We start from the raw sequence: 15,645 nt of genomic DNA, 5'->3' as shown, positions 1-15,645 counted from the left end.
TCCTTACCCTAACTCAGGAATGCTACTGTTTCAAAAAGAGTGGGTTTCCATTCTTACAGCAACTTTCACGACCTCAGGACATCTCAAAGTACTTCACACTTTGTTTCGAATTTTAGTCCACATGGCAGCTAAGGTGCACGCAGCAAACTCCTACAGATAGCAATGTGATAATGACCAAATAAACTATTTTTTAGGTGTTGGTTGAGGGAAAAGTATTTGTCCAGTGAAAACTGTCCTGCTCTTCTTCAAAATAGCACTCAGAGCCTTTCGACCATTCCAGGGGACAGACAGGGCCTTAGTTTAGCATTTAATCCAAAAGATGGCACCTCTAACTGTGTAGCACTCTGCCACTGAGAACGTCAACAGCCTAGATTTTTGTGCTCAAGTCTCTAGAGTTCTGACTCAGAGCCGAGGCTGCAATCGACACTGACAAAAGCTGCAGATAAACGGACAGCCTCGACCTGTCAACAACATCATGTCAATAACCCACTCAGAGGAAGTTCTGTTGTTAAGTTGTCGAGAAAAAGTTATTTTTCATGGGCAATGTGACCGCAGTAAAATAGAGAGATTAAAGTGAAGAGTTCGGTAATTACTTACCTTCATTTAGCTATTGCTGTACATTACTGAGCCATCCCACCCTGTCCCAACACTGGGTAAATGAGGCACCTCTTCCCAAAACCAAGCTACTTTGATCTCTATAGGTTTTTGCCTCAATTAGGGGTTGCCTGCTAATTCCCTTTGGATAAATTCGAGGAGGTTTGGTTGCAAACCCCCAGCTGCTCCCCACCCCCCTCTGGCCCCCACACTCTTGCCATTGACCGTCTGGCATGTCCATCCTTTAGGGCCGCCCCATCCTCCCTTGGCCAATTCGAAATTAAGTCTTTATCCTCCCATTGGATAAATCTTGACTGTTGATCAAGCAGCCATTTTTCCATTTGCAATATTTTATTAACTATCAAAAATGAAATACAAAAAATTCTGACACTATGATTTTTTTCTCCCAGGTTTTGCTCACAAGTGTGTCCTGGAGATTAATCTGGAGACTCCAGGACAACCCTGCAGGGTTGGTAGCCCTACCCTTAATTTATTAGGCTAGGAGATGATCAAAAGTGACCATTAACATTCAGGTATAAGAACAGAAAATGCTGGTAACACTATATAAAAATGTTGGAACTATAATCGCTATTCTTTCACTGTCACTGCGTTAGAATCCTGGTACTCCCTTTCTAATAGCACTGTATGTACCAACACCACAGGGATGGCAGCAGTTCAAGGCCATGGCTCACTACCACCTTCTCAAGGGCAATTAGGGATGGGCAACAAATGCTGGCAAAGCCAACAATGCCCAAACTCAGCAGGTCTGGCAGCAACAGTGGAGAGAGAAGTAGAGTTAACGTTTCAAGTCAGTGACCTTTCCATCTGATAGAAGGTCACAGACCTGAAATGTTAACTCAATTTCTCTCTCGACAGATGCTGCCAGAGTTAACATTTCAGGTCTGTGTCCTTCCATCAGATCCTATGAAAGGTCACTGACTTGAAACGTTAACTCTACTTCTCTCTCCACTGATACTGCCTGACCTGCTGATTATTTCCAGCATTTTCTGTTTTTATTTCAGATTTCCAGTATCTGGGACAGGCTCCAATCACCTTTCAAAGCAGTTCTCGAGTGTTAATCCACGTGTCTTTAAAAGTGCAGCAAAATCAGGAACTCACTTGGTAAAAAAATATTTTTATTCTGGCAGATTTATTTTTGTCCAAAGTTCTGCACTGAAGTCAAAATATGTGGTATTTTTGCTCACTTCTGACAAATTTAGATTAATATACCCTCCAATTTACAGCTGCAATTATATTTTGGGAATTGTCATGGGAAATAAATTCTGATATTTTAATACTTGGTGTGAAAGGTCTGCATTTTGAAAGTACACATCCATCAGTATATAAAAGTGTTTCTTTTATTTAAAAGTGGATAATTACTATCCACAAACCAGTACAGTGACACCTCAAAAGAAACAGCATCTTCATCTTCTGTGGATCTCACTACAGTATCATTCAGAGATAAGGTTAGTCCACAGTGTAATTTGGGTGAATACGTAATACTCTTATGTGAAGGGCTATCCACTCATCATATCTCAGCAAGAGATCCCAGCACATTATCATGCAACACTGTGCAAACAGAAGGCAGCTGATTAAACATGCTCATAACTGTCAAACCCAACACTGGCACAGAAGCTGGATGCAAGCAGTATTAACAAAAGTACACGAGGAAATTGAGAGACTTAGGACTATGTAATACTGAATATTTATCACTAGGAAAATGCATTTTTTTTTTAATAACTCGCCCAGTTTCAGCTCTTGCTTTCACCTTGGGTTATACTGCAAGATAAAGGGGACCATTATTATATCAATTATTATTTGCAAGTGGGTGAGTTAAGTGATCGACTTGTTGCATTTCTGCGAAACGCTTTGAACGAATGCTTTTGGTACATCAATTTTTTTTAATATATTACAATAGGGTTTTGCTTTAACAAAGTAACCTTAAACATGCCCATGAATAACATTGCTTTATGTTATCTTGTGCTTCCACAAAAACTTTTTAACTGAAGACATTTTCCTACATATAACACAATAACTTTGATCTTTCATTTATTTACATGAAGGGTAGTCACCTTCCTTTAGAACAGAAAGGAAGTTTAAAGGAGGAAAATACCACTCAATAGAATTAGGTAAGGTACATTGTCCCTTTTTTCCACTTAATGAAAAGCATATATATATTTGGCAAAGAACTTCACAAAAACAACATTAAACTACTACCCTGCGTCACAGGCACATGAAATTCAACCATCCAAATCATCCTGTGAAGGTCCTTCATCTGCGCTGTTACTCCCTCAATCTTGTGTTTCAAGATGCTGTGAAGTTTTCACCTGGGAGGGGGGTAGAGAAACGAAACAAGGTACAAGGAAGGGTTAGGGCAATGGGGATTGCAGTAGACAGATCCCAGTAAAGAGCTGGCATTGGCCCAACTACAATGGCCTCCTTCTGTGCTGCAAATTCTATGATCAATGTCATTAATTTTACTAGGGGGAGAAGGTCAGAGTTTGTCACTGTGCAGGGTAAAGGGAGAGACATTTTAACTCTGTGCTTTCAAATGCAGGACAGTTATCTCTGGCATGCTGGTGTCTTCAGTTATCTGTTATGTTCAACACCACGACCCAATGTGTAGAACTGTTAAGTAGGATGCACACGTTCAGCCAGACTTTCACTGAAGATGCTTCATTTTGAATCTCCTCTAGGCAGTTTGTGATGACAGCATCAATCCCGCCTAAATCCAATCATAGTCACACTTTTGGAGAGCAGATGGGGTGGCGGGAGTGGGGTGGGGGATAGCGATTGGGAGAAAGACGGGAGGGAAACAACCATTTCTCAAAGCATCATGTGCATCTCTCCCCACCCTTATCATGGAACATTGCATGATTCAGCACGCAAGTGACATTCTGAGAGCTGCTGAGTTTTCTTGTCTTGATCCCATGCTGTGTTCACTCTGTGATGGGGGTGTCCAGTCACCAGCTCGCCCTGACTGCTTCAATATCACTGACCAAATTTTGAGACAGGCAGATGCCAAAAATCTGAGAGAGAGAGAGAAAAAAAATGTTTTTAAATATTGAATTTTAAATACCAAGGTACAATTTGGTTTACAAATATTACGGTCATTTCAAAGTGAGTTTAAATATTCCAAAAGGTCTACTATCCCATGAAATGCACATGAATTCTGGGTGAAATTTAAAAGTTTTTGTTTTAAATGTAGCTACCAGTTTCCATAGTTCACATTTGCACAAAGGTAGAATTTACAGCAGAGAAATAGGCCATTCGGCCCAACTGCTCAATGCTAGTGCTCATCCTTCATAAGAGTCTCCTCCCAAGCTACTTCACCTCACCCTATCAGCCTATTCCTTTCGCCTTCATGTGTTTATCCATCTTTCTTTCTTTAAGCTTTTGACATGGTCCCACATGGCAGAGTGGTTTAAAAAAATAAAAGCCCGTGGGATCCAAAGGAATGTAGCAAGCTGAATGCAAAATTGGCTCAGTGTCAGGAAACAAAGGGTAATGGCTGATAAGTGTCTTTGTGTCTGGAAGGCTGTTTCCAGTGGGGTTCCACAGAGCTCAGTACTAGCTCCCTTTTTTTTGAGAGATATATTAATGATTTTGACTTAAACGTAGGGGATATGATCAAGAAGTTTGCAGATGACAGAAAAATTAGCCGTGTGGTTGAGAGGGAGGAGGGTTACTGCAGACTGCAGGAAAATATCAATGGACTAGTCAGGTGGGCAGAAAAATGATAAATGGAATTCAACCCAGAGAAGCGTGAGGTGATGCATTTGGGGAAGTCAAACAAGGCAAAGGATTACACAATAAATGGGACGATACTGAGAGGTGTAGGGGACGTGAGGGACCTTGGAGGTCCAATAAATGTGGTTAAGAAGGGAAATGGAATCCTTTCATTTATTGGCCAAGGCATAGAATACAAGAGCAGGGAAGTTATGCTGGAACTATATAAAACATTAGATAGGCCACAACTTGAGTAGTGTGTGCAGTTCTGGTCACCTCATTATAGAAAGGATGTAATTGCACTGGAAAGGAGACAGAGGAGATTTACGAGGATGTTACCAGGACTGGAAAATTGCAACTATGAGGAAAGATTGGATAGGCTGGGGTTGTTCTCCTTGGAACAAAGGAGGCTGAGGGGAGATTTGATTGAGGTGTATAGGATTGTAAGGGGCTTGGATAGACTGGATGGGGTGGACCTGTTTCCCTTAGCAGAGAGGTCAGTGACTTGGGGGGCATAGATTTAAAGTGATTGGACAGGAGATGAGGAAAATGTTTTTCACCCAGAGGGTGATAGTGGTCTGGAACTCTCTGCCTGAAAGGGTAGCAGAGGCAGAAACCCTCAACTCATTTAAAAGGTGTCTGATATGCACCTGGAGTCCCGCAAACTCCAGGGCTATGTACCAAGTGCAGGAAAATGGGATTAGGTGGGGGGCTCATTTTTCAGCTAGCGCAAGCACGATGGGCAGACTGGCCTCTTTCTGTGCCGTAAATGTTTCGACATTTTCGGAATTGTCTAACTATCTGAAAGGGAGGGGAGTGGCAGTAGGTGAACTGCTCCTTAGAAGAGCCAACACAGACACAATGGGTCAAATAGCTGTAACAATTCTATTCTATTCCCCAAAATGCGTCCCCAAGTGAAAACATCTCATATATAGAAATATATATATACACACACACCCTATCGAATCCCTTCATAGTTTTAAAGACCTCTATCAGGTCACCCCCTCAATCTTCTAGAGAAATAAGCCCAGTCTGTTCAGTCTTTCCTATTTTGTTTGACAAGATTGTGAGGAAAAATTCGCTTTTTCCGGACTCCCTTGTGGTCCTCTTGGGAGCCGTTGGAAAATACGTCATCCTGTCAATCATGTTCAAACCTTTCCCCATCGCTGTCGACATCACATTTTTACTCTGCGCACCATGCATGCCAACCCTCCCAAATACCACAGCCACAGCCCATTGAGCAATTGGGTTGCCAACCCTCCAGGGATGTCCTGGATTCTCCAGCAATTAAAAATTAAGCAAGCCAGAAGGTAAGAAGTCACAGGGACATTAAAAATAAGAATGCAAAATACAAAAGCAAAACACTGCAATTGCTGGAAATCTGAGATTAAAAAACAGAAAGAGGTGGAAACAGCAGGTCTGGCAGCATCTGAGGAAACAGAAACAGAGCCCGAGTTCTGACGAATGGGTTATTGTCCTGAAACACGAACTCTGTTTCTCTCAATAGTTGCTGCCTGGCCTGCTTGAGTATGTCCAGTATTTTGCATATTTTCCACTTTTCTAGAGCACTTTTATTCATTGGTGATAAAATATTTTGGAGATGGGAAGCGGATAAAACTGTCTGACTGGTCCAGTTTCTCATGTGATGAAACCTCCAGAGAAACATCTAATCAGAGTTGGCGACCATACCTGCACAGGTAAGAAGCACTGCGACCTTTCGCAAGGTTTACTGGAGGGACCAGCTGCCCCCATTACAGAATATATGCAAGAGGGAGCAGCTGTGTCTCAGCTTGTTCTCCTGAGGTTTGGGCTGAGGAAAAGAATGGGGAGTTGTCAAAGATGTTGTTTGAAGCTTGGTCATCGAGGGAAGACTTTGGTAAACAACCATGTTATGCTACAAAGGGTCAGAACAACAGACCGAGCTAGCTAGCTTCTGCTGTGCTTACAAGAAAACAGATGTTTATCCTAACAGAAGCAATTCAAAAATATGATTAGCAAGAGAAGCCAGTAATTCTAAGCCAATTAGCCAATGTACCAGTTTTGAAAAGGCAGAGTGAGCTTCAGATGTTTTGATGGGCTCCCACAATTTGCAAAAGAATGGTCAATTTAGTTGAACTTCCTTGCGTGTAAATGTTCCACTCCTTAAAAGGAGTTGGCAACAAATGCTGGCCTTGTCAGCCAAAAAAACAAAACAACATAGTGGTCAGAAAACTGGAGGTTGCCAGGGGTGAAACCCCAGCTTTAAGCAGGAAAGCAAAGCAGAAACTTAATGCGTGGTAGCGATTTTAGCAATTTGTGCAGACTTGCTAATTTCCACAATATTACATGCGCAGTTCCGGTCTCCACAGCACCAAAAGAATATAATGACACTGAAGAAGGTGCAAAAAAAAATACCAGAACTCAGAGATTATACACATCAGACTGAACAGACTGGGTGGAGCTCTTTTCTCTGGAAAAGAGAAGGTTGAGGAGTGACCTGATGAGGCCTTTAAAAGTATGGAGGGGTCCGATAGAGATGATGCTTCCCCTTGTTGGGAACATTAAAACTATAGGCCATAAAGATAAGGATGGTCACTAATAAAACCAATAACCTAATTAGGAGAAACTTCTTTGCCCAGAGAGTGGTGAGATGTGGAACTCACTACCACAGGGAGTAGTTGAGCTGAATAGTATAGACGAATTTGGGTGTTTGTGGGGGAGTTGGGTGGGGGGAGGCAGTGGGGAACTGGATAAACACATGAGGGTGAATGGAATAGAAGGACATGCTGATAGGGTGAGACGTAGAGGGGTGGGAGCAGGCTCAAGTAGCGCACAGACACCAGCCAGGGCCAGTTGGGCCGAAAAGCCTGTTTCCGTGCTGTGCATTCCATATAACGCCATGAGACTTGTGGTCGAAGAGAACACCACGGGAACAATGGAAAATTGCTTAATGAAGCGAAGCCTGGCTCAGTACTCGAGATCTCGCACTCAACAGCGTTTACATTACCAGAAGGATACGAAGAGCTGTAGAAAGTCTGAGCTTCAGTAAATTGGAGTTATTGTAAATCTGAACAGGATGTGCTGAGGAAAGGGCTAAAGGCTGACAAGCATTTGGAAGAGCACTGATGAACAGGATATGTGGCACTTGATACTGAGGAATGAGGATGTACAAATAAATATAGGCAACATTACACAGTATTTTGCAAACGCTCACATATAAAGAGAGGCAAATAGAGTGCATTCTACAAAATGAAGAAGAGTCAATAAGTTACAAATACATTCACATAGCACCTTTCACAACCTCGTGATATCTCAAAGCACTTTACAACCAATCAAGTACTTTTGACATCTAGTCACAGCAAGCTCGCGCAAACAGTAAGATTATAATGGTCAGATAATCTGTTTTTAGTGATATTGGTTGAGAGATTGGCCAGAACATTGGGGAGAACTCTTCACTTCTACAAGATATTGGCCATGGGTTCTTTTACATTCACCTGAGGAGACAGAGGGGGCCTTGGTTTAATGTCTCATCCAAAAAGACACCTTTGACAGCTGCAGCACTCCCTTAGGTACTGCAATTGAGTGTCTGCCTAGAAGTTTGGCCTCAAATCTCCACAGGAGGACTTAAAGCCACAACTTCCTGACTCAGAGGCGAGTGCCACCCGCGAGAGCCACATCTGATATTGATAGTGTAGGAAGTGGAAAATTCCCCCCTTACTCAGCATATATGCTCCCTCATTATCTAATCACTGCAAATAAAGCAGACTTGAAGAATAGCAACTTTGTACTATCCCCCTTTTAGTCCAATTTAGTAATCAGGGGAAATAGGAGAGGCAGCAAAGTATTCATGTGTCAGCTGTGGGGTGATCACAGGTAAGTTGTGAAGGCATTAAAGAGAAAGCAGAAAAGATTCATGAGAATGGTTCCAGGGACGAGGAATCTCAGTTACGTAAATAGATGGGAGAAGTTGGGACTGTTTTCCTTGGAGAAGAGAAGGTTGAGAGTAGATTTAATAGAGGTGTTCAAAATCCTGAGGGATCTGGACAGGGTAGATAGGGAAAAACTGTTCCCATTGGTGGAAGGATCATGAACAAAGGGGCACAGATTTAATGTAACTGGCAAAGGAAGCGATAGAGATGTGAGGAGAAACGTTTTCACATAGCGAGTGGTTAAGGTCTGGAATGCACTGCCTGAGACTGGTGGGGACAGGGTCAATCAAAGCAATCAAGGGGGAATTGGATTATTATCTGAAAACGTGCATGGTTATGTGGAGAAGGCGCTAGGTGAACTGTTCGTTCGGAGAGCCGGTGCACACATGACAGACTGAATGGTCCCCTTCTGCACTGTAACAATCCTGTGACTGTCAAATTTACAGTGAACCTTAAAAATGGCAGTGTTGCATTTTCACTTTGCACACTACTCACTCTCCAGACCTTACAGAGGAAATACTGATGCTATCTGTCCAAGTTGGATCAGGCCCAGGTTTCAGAACTGAAAAGAAAACACTTTTTCCTCACAGCACCGCCCTGTCTCCAGGGAGTGCATGTTTACCTTTAATAATGTTCCAGCAAGATTTACCCTAAAGAAGATGCCAGTGTGAATCATGTAACAATAATACATCATCCTCTTTTCCTAGAGACACCACACATTACAAAACTGAACAACAGCAACTTGCACTTATATAGCATCCTTGACATAGGCAGTGATTATCAAATAAAACTTGACATCTAGCCGCATAAGGAGAAATTAGGAAAAGTGACCAAAAGCTTGATCGAAGAGGTAGGTTTTGAGGAACATCTTAAAGGAGGAGTGAGGTAGAAAGGTTTGGAGAAGGAATTTCTGAATGTAGGGCCCTGGCAGTTGAAGGCATGGCTACCAGTAGTGAAGCGATGAAAATCGGGGATGCTCAAGAGGCTAGAATTGGAGGAACACCAAGATCTCAGAGGGTTGTGGGGCTGGAAGAGGCTACAGAGATGGGGAAGGGATGATGCCATGGAACTAAGTGAAGCAAACTCAAGAAAAACACAATATGACAATAATCCTCACCTGTAACAATGCAATTCCAATAAATATTCCTGCAACCACAGTCAGATTTTCCTGAAGCCATTTCTCAAACTGTCCCACACAACCTTTAGTGTAAATATAATTCTGTTGCTCAAGCACCTATAAATAAAGAAAATGTAATTAAAATTAATGTCATATTATGATCAGCAGTGAAAATCCTGAGCGGTCAACATTTAAATAAACTGATCCTGTGAGTCTCGTGTTACATTTAGTTTGAAAAATCTCTTTTCAACATTAATCCAGCTGGGTAGAAAAATCTGATAGAGTTAGGTCACAGATCACCCATGACTCCATAGAATGGGAGGACAGCCTTGAGGAGCTAAATGGCCTCCTCCTGTTCCTATGTTCCTAGCGGGCCACAGCAGGGAAAAGCAATGATTACAAATCATTTTTGATGTCAACCATAGCTCAGTGGGTAACACTCACGTCTCTGAGTCAGAAGGTCGGAGGTTCAAGTCTCACTCCAGAGACCTGCACGAAATCTAGGCTTGACACTCTAGTGGAGTACCAAGGGAGTGCTGCACTCTCTTTTGCATTGGACATCAAACTGGGGGCCCATCTGCTCTCTCGGGTGAACATAAATGATCCCACAGCACTTTTTGTAGGGTATGGGAGTTCTTGCCAGTGCTTTGGCCAATATTTATCCCTCATCTAATATCATAAAGCAGATAATCTAGACATTGCTGTTTGTGGGAGCTTGCTGTGCAGAAAAGTGCCGTGTTTCCTACATTGCAACAGTGACCACATTTCAAAAGTACTTCATTGGCTGTAAATGCTTTGGGACATCCTGTGGTCATGAAAGGCACTATAGAAATGTCATCCTTTCTTTCTAGAAGGTAATGAGTTTTTGCTACACTTCAGTCTGAATCAAAATACATCAAGCAATGGAAGGGAATTAACAAATTATTTACTTGTTGGTGACGTCTACAAAACAATAAAAGGGCATAGTTTATAAACAGTAGGAAGTTGGAGTAAAAAGTGAGGTGGGTCAGTTTTTAAATTACACACACAGGGGATATCCATAGACAGGATCCAGGAGGTGGATGTCACGTTTCCTCTCCAGCTCATAGTCTACAAGATGGTGTGTTCCAGGGTAAGCCGAGAGAGGGAAAGCAGCTTAGGATGAAGAAGGAAATAAAGAACTTGCATTTCTATAGTGCCTTACAAGTCCTCAGGTAGTTCCAAAAGTGCTCTACAGCCAATTTAGGTGCTTTCAATGTGCAGCCACCATTGTAAAGTAGGAAATGCGACTGCCACAACAAGCCACCACAAACAGCAAAGAGATGAACTCAGGGGGAGATGGTGGTGTAGTGTTAATGCCACTGGACTAGTAATCCAGTGGCCGCAGCTAATGATCTGGAGAAATGGGTTCAAATCCCACCACGGCAGATGGTGCAATTTGAACTCAATTAACAGATCTGGAATATAAAGCTAGTCTGAGTAATGGTGACCATGACAACAGTCATCGGTTGGCACAAAAACCCATCTGGTTCATTAATCCCCTTTAGGGAAGGGGATCTGCCATGCTTATCCGGTCTGGCCTACATGTGACTCCAGATCCACGGCAATGGGGCTGACTCTTAACTGCCCTCTGAAATGGCCAAGCCAAACCAATTCAGTTCAAGGGCAATTAGGGATGGACAACATATGCTGGCCTTGGCAGTAACACCCACATCCCATGAAAAAAATAAATTAACTATCAATGAATAAAAGCAAAATACTGCAGATGGTGGAAATCTGAAATAAAAGCAGAAAATGCTGGAAAAAAATTAGGTCTGGCAGAGAAACAGAGTTAACATTTAGAGTCTGTATGACTCTTCTTCAGAGCTAAAGAGAAGTAGAACTTGATGGATTTTACACTGTTTAAGAGCAGATGGAGCAAAATAGAAGGGTAGGGATAGTTGAGAGCTCAGGAGAGATTGACAAAGATGAAATGGACACAAGACAAAGGGAGTGTTAATGGGAGTGTTAAAGACTAAAGAAGGTGCTGAAAGCGAATGTGTTAATAGATTATAATTATCAATGAATCTGTCCTAGTGATAATTGTTGTGGGACAACTATTGGCTAGGAGACTAAGATAGCTCTTTTACTCTTCCTCGCTTAGTGCCGTGGGATCATCTCCACCTGAGGGAGCAAACGGTGCCTCGCTTTAGTGTCTTCGCGGCGAGTGGTACCTCTGACAGTGCAGAACTTCCTCAACACTGCACTGGGTGTGTCACCCTAGATTACATGCTCAGATTTCTGAACCGGACTTGAATCCACGTCTTCTGACATAGAATTCTCATTTCTGTGGCTTTTCAGGACTTTTGCTAAAATTTCCATGCCTTTTGATACTTTTAATCAGGATTAAAAGACAAGCACATTTATTATGACAAAACTGCAACCCTAGGTGTTGGGAGTAGCAGACAAACCTTGATGGATGTTGAAGGACTGAACAACACTATCAAGCTGCATATTCAGCAGTGACTAGAGCTGAATCACTTGTCAAATGGTATAAACATTGGAAATAGACTGCAATATTTTATTTTCAATTACAAGGACTGATTACAAAGCTATATAATATTAGAGCAGAAAGAGGCCATTCAACCCATTGTGCCTGTGCTGGCTCTTTGAAAGAGCTATTCAATTAGTCCCACTCTCTCTGCTCCTTCCCCATAACCCTGCAAATGTTTTCTCTTTCAAGTATTTACCCAGTTCCCTTTTGAAAGTTGCGAATGAGTCTGCTTCCACTACCCTTTCAGGCAGCCCATTCCAGATCATCATAGCTCACTTTATAACATAATAAATATTTCTTTTTAAAATAAAAATATGGTTGGGTGGTGGTGAAGGAACATTCCAAACTGAACGCGGTGCTTTCTTCACATTGGAAGTGAGCAGGTTTGTGTTACGGCAGATCATAAAGATTCAAGATACTGTACTTGTGTTAATTCTGCATTGAAAAAGCAGATGTAAAAGTAATTGGGAGTTGGAAGTGCTGCTTCATTAGGAAACAGTCTGACTCAAGCACTGGAAAATGAGGTCACAACATAGGTCAACGCAAACAGGATTGATGTGCGAGTAGGACATGGTGTGGGATAAGAAACAGGCAACAGAGATTTTAGATCAGCTGCAGTTTACAGAATGGTGGGAGATCGACCAGGAGATCATTGGAAACAGTCAAGCCTGGAACTGCAGAAGGCATGGATGAGCACTTCCTTGAAGAAAATGACCAAGTGGGGAAGGAGGAGGTCAATGTAGTAGCCCTCCCCAAACTTGTATCGTTATAAGTGTTTCTCAATTTCAGTCTAGGGTGAACCCCTAGGAGTACCGTTGTCCATTTTGGAATGTCCAGAATGGCAAGTTAGAACCCTGGGAAATTATTCCACTATCTATAATATTCCTCCAATGAAAGAAATCTATTGCAGTGTCTACGTCCAGGGGATTTACTGACATTTTTATTATTAGATTATCGGATGGGCGGGAGCATGAGTGAAGTTGATGCAGGGGGTGAGGTTGATGTTATTCTCATTTTACTGCAACACAAAGCTGGACTACATCCCCTGACTATGCTCACAGTCTAACAGAACTGCAAACAGATCTTAGTCAACATCAAGTCTTGGACCACACCATGGACCAGATTAGCAGTGTGAAAAATGCACATTTACAAAGCAGTAGAACCATCCCAGATTTCTCAGAGAGTATGAATACCTCCATCAAAAATCTCAAAGTGGGGATCCATTGATATTTGTTTAGCAAGTTTATCAAGGAATATGGAACCAAGATGGTTAAATGAAGTTGAGATACAGATCTAATTAAATGCTGGAATAGGTTTGAGGGGCTGAAAGCTTGCTCTCGTTCCCATGTTCCTATTATCTCTTCCCAAATATTCTTCATCTTTTCAGGCATTGCAGCTGAAGTCAAGGCTGGAAATCACAGAATGTTACAGCGCAGAAGGAGGCCATTCAGCCCATCATGTCTGCACTGGCTCCTCAAATGAGCATCATGACTTAGTTCCATTCTCCTGCTTTTTCCCTGTAACTCTGCACATAGTTATTTGAATAGAAACAATCTAATGCCCTCTTGAATGCCTCGATTGAACCTGCCTCCACCACACTTCCAGGCAGTGCATTCAGACTTGAACCACTTGTTGTGTGAAAAAGTTTTTTTTCACACCACACTTGCTTCTTTCACAAATCACTTTAAATCTGTGCCCTCTCATTCTCAATCATTTGACGAGCGGGGACAGTTTCTCCCTATTTACTCTGTCCAGCCCCCTCATGATATTGAACACCTCTATCAAACTTCCTCTTAGCCTTCTCCTCTCCTAGGAGATCAGTCCCAACCTCTCCAATCTATCTTCATAACTCAAGTTTCTCATCCCTGGAACCATTCTTGTAAACCTCTTCACTCTCTCCAGTCCGATCACATCCTTCCTATAGTGTGGCACCCAAAACTGTACCCAATATTTCAGCTGAGGTCTAACTAGTATCTTATATAAGCTCAGCATAATCTCCTTGCTCTTATACTCCATACCCCTATTAATAAAACCCAGGATACTATATGCTTTATTAATTGCTTTCTCCACCTGTCCTGCCATCTTCAATGCTCTATGCACACATACACCTGGGTCTCTCTGCCCCTGCACATGCTTAAGAATTGTGCCCCTTATTTTACATTGACTCTCCATGTTCTTCCTACCAAAATGAATCACCTCACACTTCAAATGTCTGCTTCCTGGTCACCACCAAACACCAACTCTAACCAGCAGCACAAGAACACCTCACTGTTCCTTCACTTCACGTGGCTGCTTCATACACTTGGTATTTTCAACACAGCTATAATGGCAGACTCAAAAGCAAGAAATAGAAATCCAAACACTCCCAGACTGCAAAATGTCCACATCTATGCACAGCACTCTGTCAAACAATGCATTGGAAATGGGCTGGGACTTAACGGAACTCACAGCAAAAGGTCTATTTTACAGCAGGAGTCTATTCGAACAGTGTGCTACAGCAGTCTACAGACTGTATTTAAACAGAGGCCCTACAAACTACAGCAGGCAGAACTCATTGCTGAAGCTACAGTGAGTATCTTTGTAAAAGCAGATTTATTTGTCCAACAAAATGCAGTGAGTGGGGGATAGTTACATAATACAAATGATGTGTGGAAATTCAATCCATTCACCTACACCAGTGTAGTATCTGCGGAATCTTAACGGCACAGAAGGAGGCCATTCGGCCCATCATGTCTGCACCGGCTCTCTAAATGAGCACCAGGCTTGATAAACTGGTGGATTACCCAACTATCTCCAGGTTGGCTTGGAATAGTGGTGTCTCTGTCTGCAGCCAACCCAATGTCTATGCTTTAAATGTATCACATGCAGAGAAAGCCAAAATGGAACTAAAGAAGCTCATTTAATGTTTAGCATCAAGGTCCCTTTAGCCCTTAGTTCTATCACGCCTTCCTACTCACCTCCTTCAGTCTCACATCATAACCACACTGGGTGTTAATGACATCCTCCTGAAGAAAGAAGATAATATTGAAACAACGTGAACTGTTAGCAAACATAAGCTTTACCACATGAATTAAATAAGTTTCTACTAACGTCATAGCCCTTGGAGTTATACAATATATATAGTATATAGATTTATATCTGTAGGTGGAAGTGCATTATATTTTCACTAGTTGACTCTCAGATAGGGATGAAATTGCGATAAAGAAAGATCTTACTTCTCTATAGTGTCTTTCATGACTTCAAGACATCCAAAAAGCACTTTACAGCCAATAAAATACTTTAAGTCCAGTCATTGTTGTAATGTGGGAACAGTGCCAGCCAATTTTCACGCAGCAAGCTCCCACAAACAGCAATGCAATAATGACCAGATAGTCTGTTTTTGTGATGTTGGTTGAAGTACAAACATTGGCCAGGGCACTAGTGAGAACTCCCCTGCTCTTCTTTGAAATAGTGCCATGGGATCTCCTATATCCTCCCAAGAGGGTAGATGGGACTGTGGATTAACATCTCATCCAAAAGACAGCACCTCCAACAATGCAGCATTCCATGTACAAGTTTGCTTTACCATTTTCTCTTTTTGTCCATTTTATAGTCGTTAATTAGCTATAAAAGTTTAATGTTCTGTTAACCATATTCCTCTCCGCAGATGCTGTCAGACCTGCTGAGTTTTTCCAGGTATTTTTATTTTTGTTTTTGTTAATATTCTGTCAGTTTCCATGTCTAGGTTTAAAGGTAAGAGGCCCTTGAACATTGGTTCCCAATCTAGACAACAAGTCTATTTTAAG

General features: G+C 42.0%; 1 protein-coding gene across 1 annotated transcript in view; it reads right to left on the bottom strand.

Annotated features, from left to right (window-relative positions):
- Positions 1-1,934: 1,934 nt before the first annotated feature.
- tspan5a (tetraspanin 5a) overlaps positions 1,935-15,645 on the bottom strand; it is a 91,859-nt gene continuing 78,148 nt past the window's right edge. The window contains exons 6-8 of the mRNA XM_041199484.1: positions 14,818-14,865; positions 9,349-9,465; positions 1,935-3,623 (exon numbers count right to left, since the gene is read on the bottom strand). Of these exons, the coding sequence (XP_041055418.1) occupies positions 3,558-3,623; positions 9,349-9,465; positions 14,818-14,865 (231 nt within the window). The 3' untranslated portion in view covers positions 1,935-3,557. The remainder of the gene's footprint in view (positions 3,624-9,348; positions 9,466-14,817; positions 14,866-15,645) is intronic.

Source organism: Carcharodon carcharias, chromosome 1 (assembly GCF_017639515.1).
Source record: "Carcharodon carcharias isolate sCarCar2 chromosome 1, sCarCar2.pri, whole genome shotgun sequence".
Classification (NCBI taxonomy): domain Eukaryota; kingdom Metazoa; phylum Chordata; class Chondrichthyes; order Lamniformes; family Lamnidae; genus Carcharodon; species Carcharodon carcharias.
The sequence above is the reverse complement of the archived record's forward strand: the minus strand, read 5'-3'. Positions and strand labels throughout refer to the sequence as shown.